This window comes from Octopus sinensis, linkage group LG7, assembly GCF_006345805.1.
Source record: "Octopus sinensis linkage group LG7, ASM634580v1, whole genome shotgun sequence".
NCBI lineage: Eukaryota > Metazoa > Mollusca > Cephalopoda > Octopoda > Octopodidae > Octopus > Octopus sinensis.
The window spans coordinates 110,468,788-110,496,287 of NC_043003.1; the positions used below are offsets into that span (position 1 = coordinate 110,468,788).

Sequence of the window (27,500 nt, forward strand, 5' to 3'; positions counted from 1 at the left end):
GGCTGCCATTTATTGGCGTCTTTGCAGATCCGTTTTATTTCAACAGAATGTGCGCAGATAGGTGTTGCCAACAGTCAGTGGATAAACAACTGGTTCTTAACGAACATACATATATTCATTGAGAGAAGGTTGATTTGCCTAATAATGTGGGACGCAGTTTGTATTTAATAATAGTAATTATGAATGTAGAAGTTGATGATAATGCACAATCACTAGTCCGTCGGACAAGGTACTTAACATTTCTTCCGGCTTCAAGCACTGAGTTGAAATTCCGCTGAGGTCGCAGTTGCTTTTTATACTCAATAAGAGTAAATGAAATTCATACCAGAAGTTTTGATTTTGTTGATTTGTGGAACAAAGACACGTGGTTTGCATAACGTCATTTCAAAACGCCTTTGCATAATCCGATGTAACTTTTCTTTATTTCTCTCCTTTTCGATTAGGTTACCCCTCTCTCTCTCTCTCACACACACACACACACACACACATACATACACATACATACACACAGCTCTGTGTGTGTGTGAAGAACTATCAAAATTATAGTGAAGTTTATTTCGACGACCAGAGTAAGACATATCAATATACTTATATGCCTGTATGTTTTACTTGGAGAATGATTCATTATATATATTTTTGTAACATATTCACAAAATAAACAACAATAAACATTTTGTGTTGAATGAATTAATAAAATTCTTACCTGAAGTCTACAAGTTCAATACTTTCAGTGCATGAAGTGTCATCTCCTAATGAATGAAGTCGAAGGTAAATTCGCTGACCAGATGGAGAATCAACTTGCCATATACTCGTCGCTGCACTTAAGTCAGATATCATAGATGTAGAATCGCCATCCGACGTAATGGTGCCTAGAAGTGTAAAAAAAAACCACATTAATTGCTACATTGACAGGCACTAATTAAACACAAATATATCTTTTATTAATAATATATGATATGTGCTTCTATTACATACTTGTATATCAAGTGAATTAAATAGTAGAGATTATAAATGTCTGTATTGCTGGAGCAAATTGCGAGGACACTTAGAAACATAAGTGAATCAGTTATGAAACTTATTTTCATATGCTTTTGTGTAGGGGAAAGTGATTAAGACCAGATATAAAGATATGCGGAACATTGTACGGAAACCCGTCTGGTCAAGACTAACTTGGACAAGCTCTTCAAGAGACGCAGAAAGATAAATTTAGCTATCAAATATATTATCAAGGACGGGAACAGTATACTTTGATTGCTGTACTATGGTTGGTATTGCGATTCTATGTGACTAAAATATCGCAAAGAAGGAGATTGACAACGATAACAGAATATTGGAATTACGGTATTCGAGATGTTGAGTATGATAGACAAAACAGTGCTACAAAGAATAGGAGCACTAGCTGTGATGAAAAAACGAATAGTGGAACATAGAAGGGCTCGCACTTATTCACGGAGTAAAACAATGCATTATGTTGGGGAGCAGACATTACATCTGGCGGAAAATATTTATATTTCAATGGTAGAATTCAAATAGTTTCACTTTTCATAATATTTGCTTTATACATGCATCGTTTACTAATTAACACAAGTCTCACAACACATACGCTAAAGATAAGCCGCTCAATATTAAAACAATATATGCCATACATGCTATGCACAATCATTGCACATGTAAACTTAAGTAACCGATATTTAATAAAAAAGCACATCACTCACATCGCCTATAACAAGTAGATCTCGTATTCTATACAATTCCCCTCACTGCTTTATATTATAATCTTCGAATGGAATCAGTTCCGATGTCAATCATAATATGACACAAATACAGCTAAAAGAACACTACAATGCACATTTCTTACGCAGTAATGTAATATACATCATTGAATTTATCTCAAACAATACTCTGACGCAAAATAAAAGTTACAATAGAACCAATTAAATAAATCCCTTAACTAAATGGCGTATAGTTCACACACGAAATCATACACGAAAAAATACAAATTCTGCACATATCTGAAGAAGACAATCGTGTCCCTGGTTGTACAGTAGAGAATAGTAGGTACGTTTTGAATATATGATGAGAATTATTATACTAATAATGACTCCATTAGTATGCATTGGGGTGGGGTGATTTGAAGAAAAAATAAAATTAACACAAAGAGCAATGACCGTGTCAAGTTTGTCATCGTTGTAGATTCGGAATTTTGGCAAATATGTAAGCCACAAATCTAAGGTCGCTATCTCACCAGCAGAATTCCGGAGGCAACTGGGAAGACCTTCGGCTGTAGATGGATCTCTTTATCGCGAAAAAGTTTCACTTTCACGTGAAGGGAAAGGATATATACCTGTAACTGGACAGAGAAGCTTTGAGGGAGAGAAAGCATTACGATCAGTTACTAGTATACTACTGAAACTATGAAAATTATTCAAAGAGAGCTCCCTCTAAGGTTATTAATTCTTACGATTTCTTGACTGCATTCTTCACAATATTTGTGAAAAGAAATTATTTCGTACAGAAGATCTCTGGTGCGAAGCAGACTAGGAGTCGTTCAGTTTACCCACAGAATCCTTCTTTCCACATGAAAGTTACTCACGTGTTCCAAGTTGTAAACGACTATTACTCGATATTTTTCTCGAATACTGTCAGCCATTTGGGATATCCTAATTGCCCAACAATATGACGGACATGCGAGGACAAATATATAATTTGTTTTGACTTTTCCAGGACTTCATGCAATGTCTTCAACCACCGCAGTATCATGGCAGTTCCAAAACTGCTACGATAAATATGTTCCTTGACAAAACACGAGGTTCGGTGCCAGTTTATGTTTCACACTGAATAGGCTCCAATGTGCATTGCAGCAACTAGTCATCTGTGGACGTGACCATATGTGACTCTGTTTAGGAAAACCACTTTGGCGAAGGAGGCATAGTCATCACTGTCGAATATTTTTATATATACGAAAAGGCAACGGAAAGAAGATATATCTCTGACTCACACTACGCTGTATCACATCAGGTGGACGTATCCTTCGAACAATGGAACAAGTATTGTACAAATTTGCATATTTCCGTAGTGTACAGAATAGAAGCTTCCGTGCTAAAATCTCAAACATATTGTATGGTAATGTTATGACTCTAAAAATGTTAATTATGCCCTTTCTTTAATACGAGTTCTTTTTTGGATGCACTGAGGCAGAACGTCTTTCACCCAGTGTCCATTTTAGCAGGCTGCTCCAAGCCATCTTCTTCATTTGTTCACGCGCTTGACATAGAATGTTTTGAAGAAAGTCGCAATTATTTTGGCATCCACAGACGTTGACATTTTAAGATTTGAAATTGGTGAATATAAGTATTATAACAAACGAGTCTACATCCACAATGAAATCCTATGTGGTTCGTAATCAGTCAAAATGTAAAGACACCACCAGGCGTTGGTGTCTTTACACAACTGTAGCTTCATCAAAAGTGACCGATAAATATATATATATATATATATATATATATTTATATGTCTCTGTTTACTTAGTAAAGAGAGACACATATAAGAAAGAAGAAAACAAAGGACCATTGATGCGGTCACAGGAGTGTGACGAAAGAACTCTGGCCGAAATAAGATTAAAATAATGTAAAATATATATATATATATATGCACACACACACACATATATATCTATACATACACACACACATACATTCATATGCACATATATACGTGTGTGGAAGGATTAGTCTGGATTCGACCTTTAATTGGAGTGGCTTCCAAAAACATTTCTAACGTTGATTCTTCATACTTTGCTGAGAGTTTCCTGGAGTAAATTGGCGAAGATACGAAAAGTAGTAATAGCATATTAAGTATATAACTAATTTATGGAATGAAGTTCTACAAATCCAATCATAATTGTCAAAAATGGAGGAGATAAGATGTTAAAATGTTGTGAGAAGTTTATACACGCATACAATCGTTTCGTAGATATATATTCATTTTAGAACTTTGCAAATATCATAGTACTCATCAGTGCAGAGAAAAAATAATATGAACTTTAAAAGAACAAAGGCGTTGGATCTATGAGTTTCTTGTTTATCTGTCCCTATCTATGTGATGGGAGTCATGTCAATTATTAAACCACAACTAACAGATGAATGATTGGGGGGTGATATAAATACAGAGTTATCGATAACTCTCAATGTATGGATTAGTATAGATTTCCTAATTAAATGTCCATATAGGCAGCATAGGGTGAGTTAGTTAGAGCAATGCCCAATGAGAAAACGTTAAAAATAATAAATACATTAGAACTGGATTTTCAGTCGTTTTAGGATAATATCTGCATTTAATAATAAGAAATTAGATCAACTTTATGAAAACACAATTACTAAACCTGAATCTAGAACATTCAATAATATTAATAAATAACGTATAATCATACAATTAACAATATCAATAATAATAATATAATAATATCCAATTCAACAACACGTATATATGACAATTCTGCACCACCGACCAATACAAGTTGAAATTGTAAAGACCTTAATGCTTGTAAATTAGAAAGAAATTGTAAAAAGAATTACGTTGTATTTCTTTTTACAATTATAACGCAGGACTCATCAATATATATATGTATATTCATATATATATATATATCAGTTGCATTTAAAACTGGGTTATAAACACACACACACACACACACACACACCACACACACACACACACATATATATATATATTATATATATATATATATATACATATATATATATATATACATATATATATATATATATATATATATATATATTATATATATATATATATATACATATACTGAAATGTTTATAAAATTATTTTAGCATTTTCTATTTTGACTTATTTTTTCATATATATATATATATATATATAATATATATATATATATTATATATATATATATACATATATCCTGTTGTGTCTGGGGAGAGTAATTTTCTTTTTGTGCCTTATAATGTAACACATTCACCGGTAAAGTTTCCACTTATTATTTTAATTTTACTAAAATTTTCGTTGCGTCTTGCAAACTTTTCAATAGTCTTGAGTACATACGAACTCATATAATAGTCTTGACAACGCACGAACTCATATAAAGAATCTTGCAAACCAAATTAAAAATCAATATATGTATATATATATAAATATTATTTTTTTTCTTGTTTATAAATATATATATATATATATATATATATATATATATATATATATACATATACATATATTACTCTTTACTCTTTTACTAGTTTCAGTCATTTGACTGCGGCAATGCTGGAGCACCACCTTCAGTCGATCAAATCGTCATCGGGACTTATTCTTTGTAAGCCCAGTACATATTCTATCGGTCTCTTTTGGCATATATATATATATATATTATATATAATATATATATATATATATATATATATATATATATCTATATATATATATATAATATTCTCCCTTATTACCCAACATAGAAACTTCTATGACCATTGTATTACTATAGCATATATTCCCTTTAATTACTTAATTTTAATATTTCCGAAATGATAACTGAAGGACCTTCTATATATAGGATCATTATTCTGATTGGAGATATTCTCTATACCTATGTATTTGTATTTAATTATACATATATATTTCTACTTATGTTTATTCTCTTCTATACGTATGTATATGTACTCCCATTGTTATCTCCCAACATATCTACTTCACTAAATACTTGCATATGTTATTAGTCATTCTAACCTACAATTAAGTATATATTTAATGATGGTTTATATACACATGTATGTTATAGTCGGGCTGTGCGTGATCTGATATGTCTGCATATCTATGTATGCCTCTATGTCTATCTATGTGTGCATGTATGCGATTTTATGTATATATGTGTATATGTGTTATATATATATATATATATATATATATATATACATATATATATGTGTGTGTGTGTATATATATAAATATGTGTATATATCCGTGTATATATAAAAACATATACGTTTTTATTTACATATTTATCGATGTATTTGCTCACGTATAAGCATGTGTGTCTAACGTATATGTATATATATGTGTGTACCAATATGCTTATATGTGTATGTATGCATCTATATACCTATGTGATTGCATATACATATTCTACTCTATATATGATAAGCATATATCCTATACGTTTGTAAATGTATACGTACCGCTATGTGTATCTATCTACTCGTAGGTCATAACAATATTTATATTTTAATACATATACATGCACTGAATCTACATATCGTGTATATTTTTTCATTACGATCATATATAGACATATCCTATCAATCTTACATAATACTTAGCAAGAATAATACTTTTGACAACTTATTATATATATATATATATATATACAAAACATTCCTTTTGTATAACATTATCCTACATACACAATACCTTTATCATTAATACCTCATTCTTTTATTTTTCGCATTCAGTTGTCTCATTACATCCCATACTTGATCATTATTATGTTTCTTCTTATTTATCTCTCCTACACTAGTATAATTTCGTTTTCTTTTCACTCCCTCTAATTTATTACATTATTGCTTCAAATTTTATCTTCTTACCACATCCCCTAAAGTATTCTCTTATCTCTCTTATGAATAACAGACTTCGTAAGTATAATACAACTTTAATCGTCATATTTGCATTGGAATTACCACTTTTCCTCATTTTCTCCTTCATTTTACTTCCATGCTATCTTAAAAGCAACCTTGAGTGAACCAGATTCCTTTTTAAATATTCCTATATTTTCATAAATGACTATATTAACTTTCTAGTATAAGCTTTACAAACATATTATTTTTACGCTAAACATTCTTCTTCTTTCATAAGAACAAACACCAAGTATTGCTTTCAACGGTTAGATTTAACTTACATTAGGTTAGGCTTTCTCATTGGACATTTCTCCAACTAAATCACCCGATGCTGCATATATGGAGATTTAATTAGCAAATATATACTTACCTACAGAGAGAGGGAGAGAGAGAGAGAGAGAGTTGTCGATATCTTTATATTTATATCATCCCCAAACTGTTCAACCGTTAGTTGTGGTTTAATAATTGATATGACTCCCATCAATATCACTATCACTAGACAGGAACAGATAAAAATGAAACTCAGAGATCCAAATTCTCTACTCTATTTCTAAGTTCCTATTATCTTTTCTCTGAACTGATGAGTAATGGGATATTTGCAAGATTCTAAAATGAATGTATATCTATGTACGAAACGGTTGTATACATTAATAAATTTCTTACAACTTTTTAAACATCTTATCTCGTTCATTTTTGACAAATATGATTGGATTTGAAGAATATTCCATAACTTAATAATATACTTAATATATATATATATAATATATATATATATATATATATATATATATATATATATATATATATATATATATATATATATAGTAGAAATATGTTACGAAAAGAAAATATAAAATACACGTGAAAAAGTATGGGTAAAATATGAAAAATCAACGAAAATGCATATTGCAAATAGAAGAAGGCTATCTATGACAGGTAGTGACAAATATACACATTTAGATTGACTGAGGTAGTAATATGAGTCATAAAGGTCATTATTAAGAGATGATTATAAGATGATAATAAAGTAAGAGAACAAAACGAACCAATGGTTTACGCGAATGCTATTCATCATATATATATAAATATATAAATATATATATATATATATATATATATATTATATATATATATATATATATATATATATATATATATATATCTGTATATATGTATGTATATATGGGTATGTATTTAAATTTAATTCGGGGATATGTCAGCCTAGTGAAGGGATGGTTTCACCAAAGGAAATACTGATTGAATACGTAGGATTTTGGAGGAATGAAATTGCCTTAAAGCGATAGGTATATATTAAGCATATAACATATCCATTTAAAAGGAGAACGGAAAATGGAGATAAGTCAGTTAATAATTGTTTATTAGTAACAAACTGGTCTTTCATCGCTTCGTAAAGCAGTTTCAATTATTACTCAATAATTTAATTACAAATTTGCACATAAAATTTACATTTACGTGACATGAGTGTAATTCAACCTGTGAAAAACACAGATATACCGTTGAATGTTATTCAGTATTAATTGAAACGAAGATGCGGAGATGACCAATTTGTTAATAATAAACAATTAACTTCCTTATCTCTATTTTCTTTTCTTAGGTTATATATATATATATATTATATATATATATATATATATATTATATATATATATATATATATATATATATATATATATATATATGGGGAATGTATGTAGATGAATGGCTAGCGATATAAATAGATAGATGGGTAGTTAGATAGATAGATTGATAGATAGATAGGTAGATATATAGATAGATAGATAGATTGATAGACAGATAGATAGATAGATAGATAGATAGATAGATTGATAGACAGATAGATAGATAGATATGTTTCTTTATTAGCCACACAGGGCTGCACACAGAACAAATTACAAGGTAGAGCTTTTCTTTTGAAGGTTTAAAAAAAAAAAAAAAAAAAGGAAGGGGGAGTTTCGATCAAAAGGGATCGTAAAAGGAGAGAAAGAGGACAAAAAAAGGGGGGTTAAAAAAAAAAAAAAAAAAAAGGGGGAGAGGAAAAAAAATTGATCAATAGGGATCGTTATCACAGAAATGTCAATATGAAGTGTAAAGGGGAGGACAGGTGAGGTTTACCCGTGGAAAGAAAAGCCTACGGAAAAGACCACGGTAACCTCGGTCAATGAAGTCACATTTTATATTTCTTTTTTTTTTTTTTGCAAATAAGCAACTCTCTGTTTTCGATTTCTGGGTTCATAGGACTATGCTCAAGGTGGCTTCGTCATTCATACGTGCCATTCTTGCTACATTCACCCATCTTTTTTTAAAACATTCGCTAGACAAAACTTGCCTCTCTACTCTCACTTTAGATAGATAGAAGATAGATAGATAGATAGATAGATATGTTTCTTTATTAGCCACACAGGGCTGCACACAGAGAGAACAAATTACAAGGTAGAGCTTTTCTTTTGAAGGTTTAAAAAAAAACAATAAATAAAAAAAATAATAAAAAAAAATTAAAATTTAAAAAAAGGGGGGTCGATCAAAAGGGATCGTAAAAGGAGAGATAGATAGATAGATAGATAGATAGATAGATAGATAGATAGATAGATAGATAGATAGATAGATGGATGAATAGATAGATAGATAGATAGATTGATAGACAGACAGAGAGACAGGCAGATAGATAGATAGATATATAGATAGATAGATAAATAGATAGATAGATAGATAGATAGATAGATAGATAGATACATAGATAGATAGATGGATGGATGGATGGATGGATGGATGGATAGATAGATAGATGGATAGATAGATAGATAGATAGATAGATAGATAGATAGATAGATAGATAGATAGATAGTTAGTTAGATAGATAGATAGATAGATAGATAGATAGATAGATAGATACATACATACATACATAGATAGATAGATGGATGGATGGATGGATGGATAGATAGATAGATAGATTGATAGACAGACAGACAGACAGATAGATAGATAGATATATAGATATGTTTCTTTATTAGCCACACAGGGCTGCACACAGATAGAACAAATTACAAGGTAGAGCTTTTCTTTTGAAAGTTTAAAAAAAAAATAAATAAATAAAATAAAATAATAAAATAAAAAAATAAAATAAAATAAAAAAGGGGGGGTCGATCAAAAGGGATCGTAAAAGGAGAGAAAGAGGACAAAAAAAGGGGGGGTGAAAAAAAAAGGGGGAGAGGAAAAAAAATTGATCAATAGGGATCGTTATCACAGAAATGTCAATATGAAGTGTAAAGGGGAGGACAGGTGAGGTTTACCCGTGGAAAGAAAAGCCTACGGAAAAGACCACGGTAACCTCGGTCAATGAAGTCACATGTTATATTTTTTTTTTTTTTTTTGCAAATAAGCAACTCTCTGTATTAATTTTTACAGTTCATAGAATCATAGTCAAGGTGGCTTCGTCATTCATACGTGCCATCCTTGCTACATTCACCCATCTTTTTTTAAAACATTCACTAGACAAAACTTGCCTCTCTACTCTCACTTTTTTCTTCAAGTGATACTTGAAGAAGTTGATGAGAGATTGACCAGAGAGGAAAGTGTTTGTCTCTAATCCTTTCAGACGCGTCCACCAGATACATTCTTTCGCCATAGCCACAAGTATGATAAAAATAGCTCTTCCTTCCCGTTTGAAGGAAGGAGGCGTGACGATATTAACGATAGACTCGGCGGGCAAACCGACACGCCCCACACGTGACAGCAGTCGTTCGACATAAGCCCACAGGTGGGAAATTGCTGGACACTGCACGATTGCGTGCAGAGCGGTTTCGTCGCTCGGCCCGCATCTCGGGCAGGTCGGCCCCGTGTTTCTCGAGCCATGCCTATAGAGCTTATCCCGAACGGGTAGCGCTTCTCGGTAGCACCGCCAGGCCAGGGATCTCTGGAAGTTGTCCATAGGTCCCGGGCCGAAAGTCGTTTGAAACAGGCGGGTCAGGTATTCCTCGTCGACGCCCAGGTTTGCCCCGAGCTCGTCGTCGTACCTCCCCTCCACTAATCCCCTATAGAATGCTTTGGTTGTGTTTAAGTCACTCAAGGTCGACCCGGGACGGCAGAGTTGCTTGAGAGCAACGCGACACTCGCGGTGCCATTCGCCCTTCTTCGGCCTCTTTTTGATCCACGACTGTAGTTCGGTCATGGAGACGAGTTGCGGGAATGCGTGCCTCACAAACGGCGACCACACCTGTTCACCGTCATCTACATAGAGCCGGAGATGTCGCAGTCTCAGCGCGTGTCTGCGCATCATCAACCACGGCATGCCCAGCCCTCCTTTTAACGGGTGTTGACAGCAAATGGATCGCCTGACCATCGGGACGCATCCTTTCCACAAGAAGCGGAAGAGGATGCGTATAGATAGATAGATAAATAGATTGATAGATAGATAGATAGATAGATAGATAGATAGATAGATAGATAGATAGATAGATAGATATATACATAGATAGATAGATGGATGGATGGATGGATGGATGGATAGATAGATAGATAGATATATAGATAGATAGATAAATAGATAGATAGATAGATAGATAGATAGATAGATAGATAGATAGATAGATATATAGACAGATAGATAGATAAATAAATGGATCTATGCATGTGTTTGTAGAATGTCGGGGGCATAACTCTGTTTCCCAAATTCCGAATCTCTTGGACTGATGCATTCACGTGCATGAATGAATATTGTATATTAATATAACAGCGAAATCGGTTTTATTTGTAACTGTTTATTTAGGTACGTCTGCGAACTTTTATCAATATTTTGTAAACAGTTATGCAACATCCAAGCAACTCATTGTGACTTTAAAGAAAAGTAATCAGGAAGATTTTGATATCGGATATAATTGATGTTATATATAATTAATTCCAAATATATATATATATATATATATATATATATATATGTGTGTGTGTGTGTGTGTATGTGTGTGTATGTGTGTGTGCTTGTGTGTTTGTTTGTGTGTATGTGTATGTGTCCGTTTGTGTGTGTGTGTGTGTGTATGTGTTAAATATATACTTTATGTTATATACTTTTAATACCATAATATATTCGATGCAAAGTCTGTAGAATACACAATTGATTCTAGTTGCATTATTGTACAGTTTCTTTTTCACAAGTTATAGTTATCATATACTCAGTAAAATGCAAATGTTATGTCGAATCGTAGTTCTTGCAGAAGTCAGCAACTTGAACCTAGACGTTTGACATTTTGTGCTGAACTTCTAACCACACGCATGACTCCTATGGACGTTTGGGTACAACCGATGTTTTAAAATATTTATGATGCTGTTTAAGCCCATGTATCAATTTTAAGCAACTATATTTACTGAATTATATTATACATTTTCCAAATCATTTAATAGTTGCAGTGTATGTGTTTTTCATAACTTTATTCCAATACCTTCCACACTAAAAACATGTAATGCTGCTTGTCATAAGTCAGTTCCGGGATTTCGACCGTGATGGGTGCCGATGGAGTGGTTACCTTTTGATCCTACACTTGATTTTGTCAGCATATTTGCGCTCAGAACAGAGATGTATCAAGTCTTTTGCTGACAGAAGTAACACATTCAGTCCTTCTATCTTGTCAAAGTCATTGGTTGCATTTCTGTAACTACGACTGGTTACAGTTCTTGATTAGACGTATGATTTCGCTGTGTCTTAGGAATATTGACTTCTCATAATTTGTTGCACTCATTTCTACTCGTACATACTCGCCAATATTAATTTGACAAGGGCTAGTCTCACACTTGCTTCTGTGGGACATTTACTGTGATGCACGAACATAAACGGTTGGGGAATATAACATTTCTATGAGCCCTTTGCTTAAATACTCAATTCCTCACAAACAGGCTCTGATCTACATTTTCATTCGTTCATTAGACAAAATACTCAGTTCATTCGTAGAAAACACACAAGCAATCCCAAATGATTTCGTGAAATGTTTATTTGACGTTATTTTAATTCCTATACATTTTACAAAATGTGGAGGCATGGGAAGACATGTTGTTCGCATTTCACACTTACCAGATATGCGCTTCCAACTGCATTTTGTTCAAGTGAAAAAGTTTCTCTCTTTGGCGCAGATGTTGCAAACTCACAATGCCATGAATCGGAATAAATATTATAAGTTATTAGATGCGAAACTCCGACGTATCAATAAGGAATAATGGTTTCTAACTAAGGTACACAGAGTGACTTATTTTGTCAATTAATAACATCTCGCCATTCCTGTTTTGGGCGTCACTGCAATATTTGTATTCATGCTGCTCTCATGTCCGGTCACGCCTCCATTTCCTTACGCACTAACATCTTTACTTTCATGATACCAATCTTTTCAGATATTCTGCCACAATTCACCTTGCTGCCTTTTCTTTTTCCTATTCGTCCTTTCAAACAACACTATCACGGAATCGTGATATTCTTCTGTTTTTACTTAGCATGCCATTTTCTTCTACCATACTCCGTCTTTCAACTGCCTTTTCCTCTCTTTCTCACCTACTTTACGCCTTGTTACCATACTTCATGCAGTTTCATTTGTATCACACTACAACACTCGCAATTCATTGAATCGTCACTTCCATAATTCTCCCCAATTTTACTGATCTTACGCATCGCTCTACGATTTTAGCTTGCCACATTACCCCGATCTCTTTTTATTTCATTACACATATTTCTGCTCTCTCATCAATCAAATTATATTACTTTCTTTCTCCCTCTAACTCTCTCCCCTCTTTCCTCTCTCTCCCCCTCTCTCTCGCTCACGCTTTTCGCAATAAAAGACATAACATCCACAATAGGTATAACGCCTGAAATTTTGTAGGAGGGGGTCTAGTCAATTACACGAAGACCTAATGCTCAACAGGTAATTGTTTTATCGAATCTGAAATGGTGAAAGGCTAAGTCGACCTCCCTGGTAATTGAAATCACAACCGCACTGACTAAATATCTTGAGACAACTAGCGACTGGATGCTAAAAGTCGTTGAAAATCACGGGAAGGGTAAGAAGCTTCATTCCATCATAAAGGAGAGCAAAATATTTGCTATTGACTTTATGCATGATAACCAGAATGAATAACCTGACGGAAAATGCGGCAACTGTTGTTGCAAAGATGGTACAATTAGTGGCAAGGAAAAAAGAGGGCTAGAACAATTGGCTGATAGGTGGGAGTAGAAACGTCTGCATGGAAAATATGTGGTCCGAAGCAAACAATACCAAACGTAGTCATCAGTGGCTACGGAGCTCAGAGTTAAATGCAGAGAGGGAAGGCTTCATATTAGCTGCTCAAGATCATCTTAGCTTGGATAAGATTAGAAGAATGCACCAACTAATCTCTGGAAGTTAATGTTTGCGCTAGTGGAGAATAAATCAAGATATGACTGAGGTGGCCAATATCTACACTTGTTAATATGTCGGCATTATAAACCCAAAATAGTCGAGAAGTGGTACAAGCGTAAACCCCAGAAGAAAACCTCACGATTCTTTCGAACTTTCTGGTACATGCAGCCTGAACCATCAAAGGTAATGAACCGGTTATTGTTGTGAAAGATCTGAGCAATAAAATTTGTTTATTGAACGACAATTATCATCATAATATCTCGGTAAAAGAAATCGACAAGCTCAGAAAATATACAGATTTGCTCATTGAAATTGAAAACAAAGGTGATATCTTAATGCGGTTTTAACACCTATTTCTTTACTACCTACAAGGGGCTAAACACAGAGAGGACAAACAAGGACAGACAAACGGTTTAAGTCGATTATATCGACCCCAGTGCGTAACTGGTACTTAATTTATCGACCCCGAAAGGATGAAAGGCAAAGTAGACCTCGGCGGAATTTGAACTCAGACCGTAGCGGCAGGCGAAATACGGCTACGCATTTCGCCCGTCGTGCTAACGTTTCTGCCAGCTCGTCGCCTTCAGGCGGTTATAATACCAAGGATTGTAGGAACACTTTGTATGATTAAAAAATAAACTGCAAATTATTTGAGAATGTGCTCTGATTTACCATCCGTGAAAGTAAGTGTAAAATATTGTTTTAACTAGTACGTTACACGGATTGAAAAGACCATTGTCGCTGTGTGAACGATTATCACACCTGTATGTAATAATAATATTAATAATAATAATAATAATAATAATAATAATAATAATAATAATAATAATAATAATAATAATAATAATAATAATAATAATAATAATAATAATAATAAATACACTGATGCAGTACCAGGCAGTGACTTTCATGACTTCTCAAATTAACTGATTGGAAGTGTTTTCATGAACATCGTATCAAAGTTGGGCTACAGCAAATATTCTGCTCAATATCTTAAGTGTGCTTGTTAAATCTTTGACTTTAACCAGTTTAGTATGTCCCTTAGTGGCTGACGGTATGTGCATCTCCGATCACGAGCAGTAGTAGTGGGGGAGTATCATAGCTATGTGTTGAAAGGAATACTTTGGGGTTTGAATAATTCACTTTTGGAAACAAGGGTTGTTTCGTTCAACATACTTAAACAGCCCTTATTCAAGGATCTTTTGAGCGGGTTGGGATACTCCACCTGATGCAAATTTTAGCTTGGCCTCACCTGCAAGGTCATGAGCTGTTAATCTTGATAGGAGGTCACCATGTTGCGCACATATGGTTATGATGCATGTGCCTGATGTACTCTTATCAGACGGGTAGTCATGATGTGTATACTGGGCTTCGTATATTTCACCCTAGTGTCACTTTGATTGCATGCACTGCTCTCTCTCTGAATAGTAATTATAATGATAATTGTTTATGCTATAGGAACACAGCCTGAAATTTTGAGGGAATGGACTAGTCGATTGCATCAACTCCACTGCTGAAATGGTAACGTTTATCTGGAACTTGAAAAAATCAAAAGCCAATTCAATCTCGGCGGAAATTGAACCCAGAACGTAAAGACGCAACATATTTTATCTTGCATGATAACGATTCTGCCAGCTCGCTGCCGCCTTAATAACATTCTATAGAAATAACATCATTTATTTATTTATGACATAATGTCTGCTATTACGATGCTTCACTAATCCTAGACTTTTGATGGGCGGTAATATAAGGATTTTAATCCGGAGAATGAAGGAAGTGATGGTTACATGTGGTATATATCGGAATTCACGTTCTCCGAAATAAAGAATGAGTGAATGTAGTATCAGAGGTAAAATAAAATAGGACTTAGTAATTCACACATATATTCAGCTACGTTGCATCCAATATACAATAGCGACATATTAAATTAATACGGTATTCGGTCCGAAGATCTTGCATGGCAGAAAAAATATGGATATTCGAATGAGATCGTTAAAATAGATATATCTGCTATGTGCATTATAACGGAACCATTAATTGGATAACATAATCGGAAAATACACAATGGAATGCAGCGTCACAGGGATAACATGTAAAAACGCTGGAATTCACACAATTAAATATAGGAAAATTATATAAGAAACGAACTAAGCACATACAACAAAAATAGATTAACTAAGCTAATATATAGCATTTAAAAGAAGGAACGACCCCTCACAAACGCAACGGAGAGCAAAAGAAACGCTCTACAAAACTCACATACACTACACCCGAGTTATATATATAGCGTTCAATGAAAACCATTACCAATGTCACTATTTCACATGTCTGAAATAATAATAAAATTAGCAAATAGTTATCTTTGATTCTACCGAAAATTTCAGTGTAAAAAATAAGTATACATTAATATATTCAAATCAACTGTGGTAGTATATATTTGAAATTACCACAAAAAACTAATATGTAAAATGGTGATGTTACACCAGAACATTGAATACTCTTGTATTATGCAAGGTTATTTGGTTGATCATATACAGGTATTTTATATTATGATCATATAGAAGCATTGATCAATACTAGAATTTTAACTGGTAATTATGAATCTATATTTATGGAATATGAATTTTATGCATTTTAATATAACACGTCCTGTTTTTATTCTTTATGTGTACTGTATTTTTTGTATTTGTATTTTTATTTTGTATTTGTATTTTTATTTGTAATTGTATTTTATTTGTATTGCTTTTACTTCCTGTTCTTGTCACATTTTTTTCATTCCTTGTTTTTACCCCTCTGCAAAGGAATTTTATTTAATTCTGTTGCAGGAAGGACTAGATCGTCGGATCGAGTTCTGTCCTTACCTTCGAAACACGCATTGAGTCGACCCAGGGACAGCTGATGAAAAGGAATATTCCTTGTATTGTTTGTCTTGTACTCTGTTTTTTTGTTGTTAAAAAAAAGTCCGTTTCCTAGTTGTTTTTATGTTTTCGTTTCTCGTTGTGTTCTACGTTTATTTGTGGTGTCCTGTACTCACATATATGGGAGTATGGGATTCAAGCCTCTTCTCCTTATCTCCTCAAAGACATACAGCACCTCGAAAGAGTCCAGAGGCTGGTTACCCGCATGGTTCATGGTCTCAAAAATTTGTCCTACGAAGAAAGGCTGAGGACGCTCGACCTTTATTCTCTAGAAAAACGCCGCCGCCGTGGTGATCTCATTCTCGCCCACAACATCATAAGCGGGAAGTGTAACCTCTCGAAAGAGCTGTTCTTCACTCCTGCTCCGGAGCGTCGGCTGCGGGGTCATTCCGAAAAGCTCTACTTGCGACGATTTCATCTCAATCGAAGGAGAGGAGCTTTCTCCGTCCGGATTGCGGATCCGTGGAACAAGCTGCCAGACGAGATGGTGAAGATGCCGACGACCGCTTTGTTCAAAGCCTCCCTGGAACTCAAGTGGCCTGAACTCTTTACATGAACACCACCCTGTACTTAACTCCATGTCCCCCTACATGGCCTTGCTATTTGCTTTTGAGCCAAATTAACTAACTAACTAAATAACTAACATATAAATATATATATGCATGTATATATACATGTAGATGTAGGTACGTACATATATGTATGTATGCATATATTTTATTTATTAAATTATATATATATATATATATATATATATATATACGTACACACACAATTGACATACATACAAACGTGCTTACGTGTGTGTGTGTGTGTGTTGTGTGTGTGTGTGTGTGTGTGTGGTGTGTATTTTCGGGAGTGTATATCCATGATAATCCCTAAAATATTCACAACCTATCAGAAGATTGCCGGCCCGAAGCGATCGTGGGTGCTTCTTAATTCTTGATGCGGTTAGTCGCATCCAGCTCTATACACGAGAGCGATTATGGTTACTGCCTGGATAACTTTACCTTATATATATATATATATATATATATATGCGTACATAACCATACAAACACATAATTGGTCGTTAGCATTGCTTTCATATACCAAAGACAGTTCATGAAATACCTGTAAATTTTGGCTAAAGTGGAAATTATTTACAATAGGATCAAATGTATATCCCCTGTGTTGCAAAGAGAGACCTCTACCACACAGTTACATCTTCGTGTAACACTTTAAAATGTAACAACTTTTCAAATAACAATAAAAGTCATTGAAAAATGTTCATGTTTACATAAACTATCGTCAATTACTGTTGAAGACTGAATTTTTTTTCTCCTGACAAAAGTTAACAAAACGAAATTTGACACTGTAAAATTTATATATAAAATAAAAAAGAGAAACAAATACTAATAGCAGGGTATAGTATCAACCCATATGTGAACGTATCCATTCATATTGTAATTCTGCTCGTTACATAGTAAATTATTAGGTGCGTTACATTCTGTTGGGCAGGTGACGAACTAACAATACTTAGCGATATCTTCTTCGTTATTGCGTTGAAATTTCGAGGCGGACTTTTCATTTCATTCCTTCTTGGTCGATAAAAGTACACGGTAGTCAAATTAGTCGACTGGCCCCTTCCTCAAAATTCCAGATATTGTGTATAAGGTAGACAAGCCTATTAATTCCAGTAGAATTACCACCTACCGTTAGTATAATTTTATTTTCAATCACCTAATCATTTCAAGGGAAAAGATAATATATATACGTGTGTGTGTATGTGTACCCAAACGTGTATAATACTTATAGCTTCTATTTGTTACGTTATAATTTAAAGTCCCTCGTGATACCTTATCATTCTATATAAATATAGTGCCAATTAAGTTCTCTTGTTCCTTTTGCTGTCTGACGTTGTCTATCTTTTTTTTTTAGGTATATAATATTTTCTAACAAATCAACTTGGCGTTCTATTAAAAAGCTATTGTGGCAAGACATAAAATCATTTATCTCCAGATAATGGCTGCAGGTTTGAAACGGAGCAAAGTAGCACATAACTAGAAGCAAGAAATATTATCGCTCAAAATTGCTGTAAATTAGGGTGGCCATATAGGCCCCAGAAGCTTATACGAAATGGAAACTTAAATACACGTGCGGCTTAAGATTAAAGGATTTGCATATGTTTCCTACGTCTATATCATCTAATATACGCATGGTTTCTATTTCTAAGTCTGCTCATTATGCCTTGACAGAAGTATGATGTGTTATTTCAAGTAGTTCTATCAACTGTGACGATGTTTTATTTACTGAGTCGATGTTCTTTTGCTAAGTCGATACTAAAGACATATATTCGTTTAAACAGCATGCTACGACTTCAAAATAATTTTAACTACGCTTTAAGCATACATCCTACACATTCTGTTGCTTTTTGGTTGAAATCTTTACGATTCCGTTAAAGTAACTGCGTTATATTGTTGTTAAAGGTCTCCCCTCATGGGTGCACCACGTTTGTTCCCTGTTGAAATTACTGTTGTTACTAACGAGTTTTCTGAAGAATTGTGTTGTTTCTTCCCATTTATGGGTGAACTGGCTTGAGGAAGCGGAATGGAAACTGAAGCAGCGAAGAGCCACAGTTAAGCGGTTGCAACTGGCAAAGGAATTGACGCAGAAGGTTTGGAGGTGCAATAAATTAAGACTGACCCGAAAAAGTTGAATGAACGCGGGGAACTACTTGAACTTAACGCCGCCGCTCGAGTTAACAAATGGAGCGAAGAGAAAAACAGTGATTTACAAATCACTGAAAGTATCTACAAATAATAGAAGTAGCAACAATAGAAGAGATACTGAAGTGCCTGAAAGAGGTTAAAAAGGCTACTAAATTCATAAAAAGAGGAAGAAGTTATGGCACAGTGGATGTGCAATTCGCAAGCGAGGACGAAGCGATAAAGCACTCCACTGATGCTATAAAGACAGAATAGTGGCTGCTCCTACCGACATACTGTGGATAGCGAGTTGTCAGTGTAAGGGTGGGAAAAGTGGCATCAAAGCTGAATGAGACATAGCTGGAAGAGGATGCCAGGATCCTGAGAGTGACAAGGCCGAAAAGAATCACTGATGGGGTTACGGAATTGAGACGGCAGTTCAGCCAACTGTAAGTGATATGAACAAAATTCCGGAAGAAATTATACTACCTGAAGATGAGAGATTAAGAGTAATGGTGGAGGGCAGGTCTCCTATAATATGTTACTTGTGAGGGGAGAAAGGCCACATGAAAGCGAGATGCCCCCAGAGAAATGAGAAAGAGAAACAGACAGAACAGTCTGAGGAGCAGGAGAAAGTGAATTATGTGGTGCAGGAGGAGGTGAAGGAGAAAACAGGAATAGAGGAGCGATTTGAAGGGGTGAAAAATAAAGAGGAAGGGATCTCTGCTGAAGGGGAAGAAAAAGAAAAAGAAACGGAGATGTAGATTGCGAAAGAGGTAAAGGGTGTTGAAAAGGAGATACAGGTAGAAAAGGAGGTTGAGAAGGTTATGGAGGAGGAAGAGAAAGAAGTAAACATACTAGAAGGATTTTGTTACCAATGAAGTAGAACAGCGACGAGAAAAAACAGCGATATTAGCCGTATTGGAAGAAGTGGCGCCAAGAGCGGAACACGGTGAACGAACAAGAAGGCGGAGAAAATACAATTGGAATTTTGTGACAAAAATGTAAATACAGAAAAAGTGATAACCAAACTGAAATTAGTTATAAGGGTGAAGTTAACCAAGGACATGTACGGGGAAAATATGAATGCAATTTTGATCGACGAGGAAAAGTATAGCAGGTTGAAAGAAAAATGTAATGTTGAAGCAATGGTATTGGTGGTGGAGTTCGATGGACTACCTCCAGTAGTTGAACTAAGAGCAGTAGAGCCATAAAAAAGAGAGTAAACTGTGGTGTAAAAATAGGAGGAAAGACAAGAGTAAAACAAAACGATACTAATAGAAAAAAAAAACATTGAAAAAGATTATAAAAGGAAAGTAAGAACGTTAAAATGGTGGCGCATATGAGTGGGGCGCATGCAGCCATTTCATCACCATCGATTTCATTATATATTTTACCATTTTTCATTCGTTTTATGTTTTTTGATTCCACTGTGATGTTCTATCTGTCTTTCTGCTGTCCTCTCTGTGTTATGGCCGTAGTGCCAAATAAAGAGATCTCATCCGTCATAGCTTCTGAATAATTCTTGGCTATTGAAATATGCATGAACTGAATAGCTAACTAATGAAATGAAATATTCTGGGTGTACTATTTTATTAAGATAAAACTAGTAAAAATATATATCTTCCTTTTTTTTAGTAGTGTACATTCACCTGCAAGCAGGCAGGGTGAAGGCAATGCATTCTTTCATTTAGAATTGAATTAAATAAACGATAATATGATTGGAATTATCTGTTATTTATAAGTAACTACAAATGCGCGCACACACATATATATATATAATAATCGATTTCTATATATATGTACGTAAGAATGAGTGTATATATATGCCGGTTTTTGTAAAACTTGCATTATGCATGCATAATATAAATGCATACATAACTAATAGCAAAATGATAACTTAATGTCATTCAAACGTAAGCGTATATGTGTGCAGGCGTATGTATAATTATATATTCATGTGAGGGTGCATACATACGTGTGTGCTTGCGTATGTATGCATGTATGTAAGATATTCTGTATACATTGTTGTAGCATGTTTATCTTAGATTTTCTGTATGCTGTAAATAAGCTATTAATACAGAAAAGATTTTCTATATGACTGAAACGAATCACCTGATATTGGAAGCCATATATACATTTTAATTCCTAATTTTGCTGAATATTTTTTTTGCTGAAACCGCAGAAATGCTGTTATGACATCAACATTTTCTACTTGTTGCGTCTATCTGTAGGATTAGTTCTTTGCAAATATAATCCTTTCCGATTAGCAGTATAATATTGCAGGAGCAATACGCAGTAGAAAATTAGAGAAGCACGTAATATACATTTCAACAAAAAGATAAAAACTTACTTTCAATGTGACGGATTTCCAATCACAAACAATAACATTTTCAAACACAGCATAAGTGACAACGTCTCTTCATAGAATTGAAACGCAAAGAACCTAATGCCAAGGATGCGTGACTACATGCCAATGGAAGAAAAACTGAATCTATGCTTTGCAAAATGAAATGCTTATCGAAGATATTCTAAAGAAAACCATTGCAACGAATAAACATATTTAATTTTTTAGGCTTTCAAGCGAAAGATCTAGATGATGCTTCGAGGAAATTAGAAGTAAACTCACACAGCTTGAAGAGCACTAAGAAATGGTCTCCTTGATGGAATGCAAACTCGCAAAATTTGAATTCTTTACGGTAGTGGAGTAATGTTAATTCATGGAACGAAATGTTAGGCTGTTATGAAGATAGACAATGAATGCGTAAACTGAGTGTACAGCCAGGTACTCAGAGTAACAGCAAAACATTCATTACAAAGGCTTAAAATTTCCCAGGCTAACTTCCAATTTAAAGCTAACCATTTCTTAGGTAACTGAAATTAAGCAAAATTGATTTCAAAATACGTGGAACGCCTACAGATTCTCATTTATGAGAGCATCGCCTAAAGTACCATTTGTAGAAAAACATGACACTTGTCGTCATCATTATCATCATTATCACCCTCCTCCTCCCCCTCCTCCACCTCACCACCACCACCACCACCACTATCATCATCTTCTTCTTCTTCTTCTTCTTCTTCTTCTTCTTCTTATTATTATTATTATTATTATTATTATTATTATTATTATATTATTATTATTATTCAGTAGTTTTATTTTTATAGCGTGCTTTCACTTCACTACCGAGCGCAGCTCTGTGTGCCTTCGGTATGTGCTGTGATTTGTTGTGATGCTCTGATGGTTATTGTATGGAAAGTGTTCTGCGTAGGATGTGTGCAGTGCCTAGTAGTGCAATTTTATGTATGTTATATGTGTTAATAAGTCCTGGTGTTTTTGTTATGTATTTGTCTGAATATTTTTTTATCATGCCTAATGCACCTACTATGATAGGAATTGTTTCTGTTTTCAGATTCCACATTCTAGTTACCTCTATTTCCAGGTCTTTGTATTTTGAGAGTTTCTCCATTTCTTTTAGAGACACGTTGTCATCTACCGGTATTGATACATCAATTAGAAGGCATTTTTTTTCTTCGTGATCTCTGACAACTATATCTGGTCTGTTGGCCTTAATTTCTCTATCTGTGTGTATCGGCATATCCCAGAGTATGGTTGCTTTCTCGTTTTCTGTGACCTTTTCTGGTGTGTGCCTATTATTATTATTATTATTATTATTATTATTATTATTATTATTATTATCATTATTATTATTATCATTAGCGGCATTTCGTTCCTGTTTACGTTATGAGTTCAAATTCCACCGAGGTCAACTTTGGATTTCCTCGTTACGGAGGTCGATAAAATAAGTACAACTCAAATACTGGAGTCGATGTAATCGACTACCATCTCCCTCGAAATTGCAGGCCTTGTGCCACAATTTTAAGTGATTACCACTATTAACATCATTAAGGCGGCCATCTTGCAGACCCGTTAGCGCGCCAGGCAAAATGCTTAGCTGCATTTCGTCCGTCTAAACCTTCTGAGTTCAAATACCGCCGGAGTAGACTTTGCCTTTCGTTATTCTGGGGTCGATAAATTAAAGAACCAGTTGAACAGTGAGGTCCATGTTATCGATTTAATCCCTCCTACCGGAATTTCTACACTCGTGCCAAAATTTGAATCTATTATTATTATTATTATTATTATTATTATTATTATTATTATTATTGTTGTTGTTGTTGTTTTGTTGTTGTTATTGTTGTTGTTGTTGTTGTTGTTACTTTATGTTTGACTTTCGTTTTGTATATGTACAAGTTGACTACAAATCTCCCTCGGAGACCTCAAGAGACACAAAGTTAGTTCATGTTGGTGTTATGCCTCGGGTGTCATAGGACAACAGGTATTGTTTTCCTCTTGGGGTTCCACATTTTGCCAATTTCTATTTGCACATAGTATTGTTCTAGAGAATGTTCAAGAAAACATAAGAAAATTATGAGTTTGTTTTAAAATTTGAAATTAGATACACAATATTTTACGTAGGATATGGACAGTTGCCATGAGCACTATCTTTTGAATTTATGCAGTTTTGGGGATTTCTGGTATCTGAGATAGGTAGGTGTCATCCCCTTGTGGACCTATGACAAGAGATATTGTTTTAGTCTTGAAGTTCCACATTTTGCAAATTTCTATTTCAAAATCTTTATACTTGCTCCGTTTTTGGTAGGTCTTGACAGATACGTTTATATCGATTGGGACAGTCTTATTAATGAGGAGGCATGGCTTTTGTCTGAAGTATTTCAATATAACGTCTGGCCTATTCGCATCTATCTTTCTGTCAGTTTCAATGGTGACGTTTCAGAGGAGTAGGATGTGATCATTTTCAAGAACTAGAGGTGGTTTGTGTTCCCACCAGTTTTTATCATGTGGCAGGCCCCGGTTTTTGAAAATTCTCCAGTGAATATATTGTGCTGCTCTCTCATGCCTGTTGAGATACTCTGTAGTCACAAGAAGTCTGCACATGGAGACAGCATGATTAATAGTTTCATTTTGTTGTTGACATACACATGTTGGCCTACTGCCATATTTTAATATGTTGGCCTGGTAGTTCCTAGTAGATACAGAATTGATCTTGGGCTGCAATGACATGACATGTTGGGCTATCCCTTCTTTACTATGCTGGCCTGGTAGTTCCTTGTATGCATTGATCTTGGGCTGCTATAGTAAACCCTTCTGTTCCTGATTTTAAGCCTGAAGACACAAACCATTAATGGGTTAAGGCTTTGTCAACATCAGCACTATTAGTTCTCTTTAGGTATTTGTCATTCAGTGGTATTTTTTGCCATTTATCAATAATATCTAAAGCAGCAGTTTTAGCACCGGTTATAATACGGTTAGCTTTTCTGTACTTGTTTCTAGTACGCCTAATTCTGGAATTTGTTGTATTTGGAATTCCCTGAGATATTCCTTAGCCTTTTTTGTTTCTGACTATGATGCTTGCTTGTTTTCATGACTTGAGACAAGTTTCTTGCTTATTAGTATGTTTATTGCGATTGTAGTATTTATGTTCATTGCTAAAGTTGTGTTGATGACTATTAGTGAGAGTTTTTGTTTTTGTCGGGGTGTACTAATTCACCAGTTCACTTATATTTACTAATATTGTCCGTGTTGTTCATATCTAAATAACTTTTGCTATTATTTGCATTGCTGCTGCTGTTTTAATTGAACTTAATTTCATATTTGTATTATACCGTCTGAAGTGCTAGATTATACCTGATATTACTTACAGCTGTCAAGTCATATCCTAATTCAAACATAACAATGCCTTTCCTGGACACCTCCATTAAACTTGCTATGATAAACGACTTAGTTGGAATTTGAATTACTTATTCAATTATCCTTCTACAGAGGGAAAGTCTCTTAAACATTTTCACTCGTATTTTCAAATAACCGTTAGCTGCATCAGTTTTAGTTTATATACAACTAAACTCAACAACACTCTTTCGTATGCTCTCAACTTTTTCATAAGGATAAAATATATGTATCAGAATTTGCTATCTGCTATTTTCTTCATCAGGTCTTCTGTAATAAAAATAACATTTTGTTGTATACTTCTTTCACCGAGGAGAACAGTGATATGTATATAATTTAATCAAATTAATTTTGATTATTCTACTATGTATTTACATGTTATTATGGCTATTTGAAACGATCGTACGCATTTATTAAAATTCTTTCAATTTTTAACATCTCTTCTCCATTTTTAACATTTTTGTTGAGTTTCTATGGGATTCCTTTAGATAAATTCCCATAATATACCATATACATACATACATATATATATATATATATGTGTGTGTGCGTGTGTGTGTGTGTGTGTGTGTGTGTGTGTGCGTGTGTGTGTGTGTGCATATATATATACGTATATATATATATATATAAATATACATACATACATACATACATAAGGCGGCGACTTGGCAGAATCGTTAGCACGCCGGGCGAAATGCGTAGCCGTATTTCGTCTGCCGTTACGTTCTGACTTCAAATTCCGCCGAAGTCGACTTTGTCCTTCATCCTTTCGGGGTCGATAATTAAGTACCAGTTACGCGCTGGGGTCGATGTAATCGACTCAATCCGTTTGTCTGTCCTTGTTTGTCTCCTCTTTGTTTAGCCCCTTGTGGGTGGTAAAGAAATATATATATATACATACATATTATAATGGTGTATGTGTACGCATGTGTGCGTGCGTGCGCGTGTGTGTACATTTTTATTTTTGGCCAGGTTTCAAATGTGTGAAGTGCAAAATAATTAGATTTAAATATTTCACGTACTATCTCTCTTCTGCCTTTTATTATATTCCCATAACCTATTTTACACTCAGGTTTAATTTTCCCAATGTAAATTTTACATGAATCGTAGGTGTACTACATCAATTGTATAGACTTGCGTCTACCGAGTAGGTGACAAAACACAACAGGAAATGGAGGAAAAGCTAATCCGATCAGAGAAAATTAGACCAAAATATCTAAGCTAAAATTGTTTATATGAACTTCAACAATGAGAAGAGAAATTGATTCTGCTATGCATGAGAAACTTTCTTAGGTACAATAATAGTCTTGACACAGAGACTCCAACGGAAACAGTTTTTTCTCATTCATAAAAAGTTTCATTACAAATAATTTAGAAGTATGTTCTAAAACCAAGTGGAGGCGTCAACAAAAATTTATCAGCTATATCCTTATAGTCATCACGATGTTGTGCTGTTACAACTACCACTAAGGTATTTCATTACCACCACCTATTAATCGTATCAATTGATCCTCCAATTAGCTGTTTCAATACAACTGAGTAGTTTCATTAATACAACCAAAATAGTTTTGAAGGGCAACCCATTTACACCAGCACTGATCTGCACCAATATAACCACCAACATTTATTATTACAACCATTACTGAGCTATTTCTTTATGCTTTCCAATTAGGTATATCATTAACCCATTTCCAAGGGCTCAGTACATTCAGCAGTGAAGTACTTATTTTGTTTGTGTGTTTATAATTCTACAATGATCTGCTTTCAATGTCGGGATGTGCTACAAAGATGATCAAGCATAGTAACACTAGTAGCATTATCGACATCAATACCAGGTAGAACAGAAACAAGTATACGAACCGAAACGTATAGCAATATTGACATATAAATACATAGTAGAATAATTAGAAAAATATAAACACAAAATGAATAGAACCTCCTCCTCCTCCAAGGAATATCAAGAACAACAGCACCAAAATAACATTTCGCACATTGAGAAGCCATTTACGTTTTGTTTCAAAGACAAGGTATGTGTGTGGGTGCGTGTATGTGTGTGTGTGCAAGGATGACAAGTGTGTTTGTGCGTGCGTGTGTGTGTATGTGTATGTATGGGGCAT

The 27,500-nt window shown here is 34.3% G+C and overlaps 1 protein-coding gene across 5 annotated transcripts in view; it reads right to left on the bottom strand.

Annotated features, from left to right (window-relative positions):
• LOC115214515 (gamma-aminobutyric acid type B receptor subunit 2-like) overlaps positions 1-27,500 on the bottom strand; it is a 1,118,481-nt gene that overhangs the window by 136,439 nt on the left and 954,542 nt on the right. For all 5 annotated transcript variants that reach the window (XR_005000211.1, XM_036505132.1, XM_036505133.1 and 2 more), the window contains one exon: positions 704-869. Coding sequence is in view for 4 of the 5 variants with exons in the window: in XM_036505132.1 (XP_036361025.1) it covers positions 704-869 (166 nt within the window). In the remaining variant the exon portion in view is untranslated. The remainder of the gene's footprint in view (positions 1-703; positions 870-27,500) is intronic.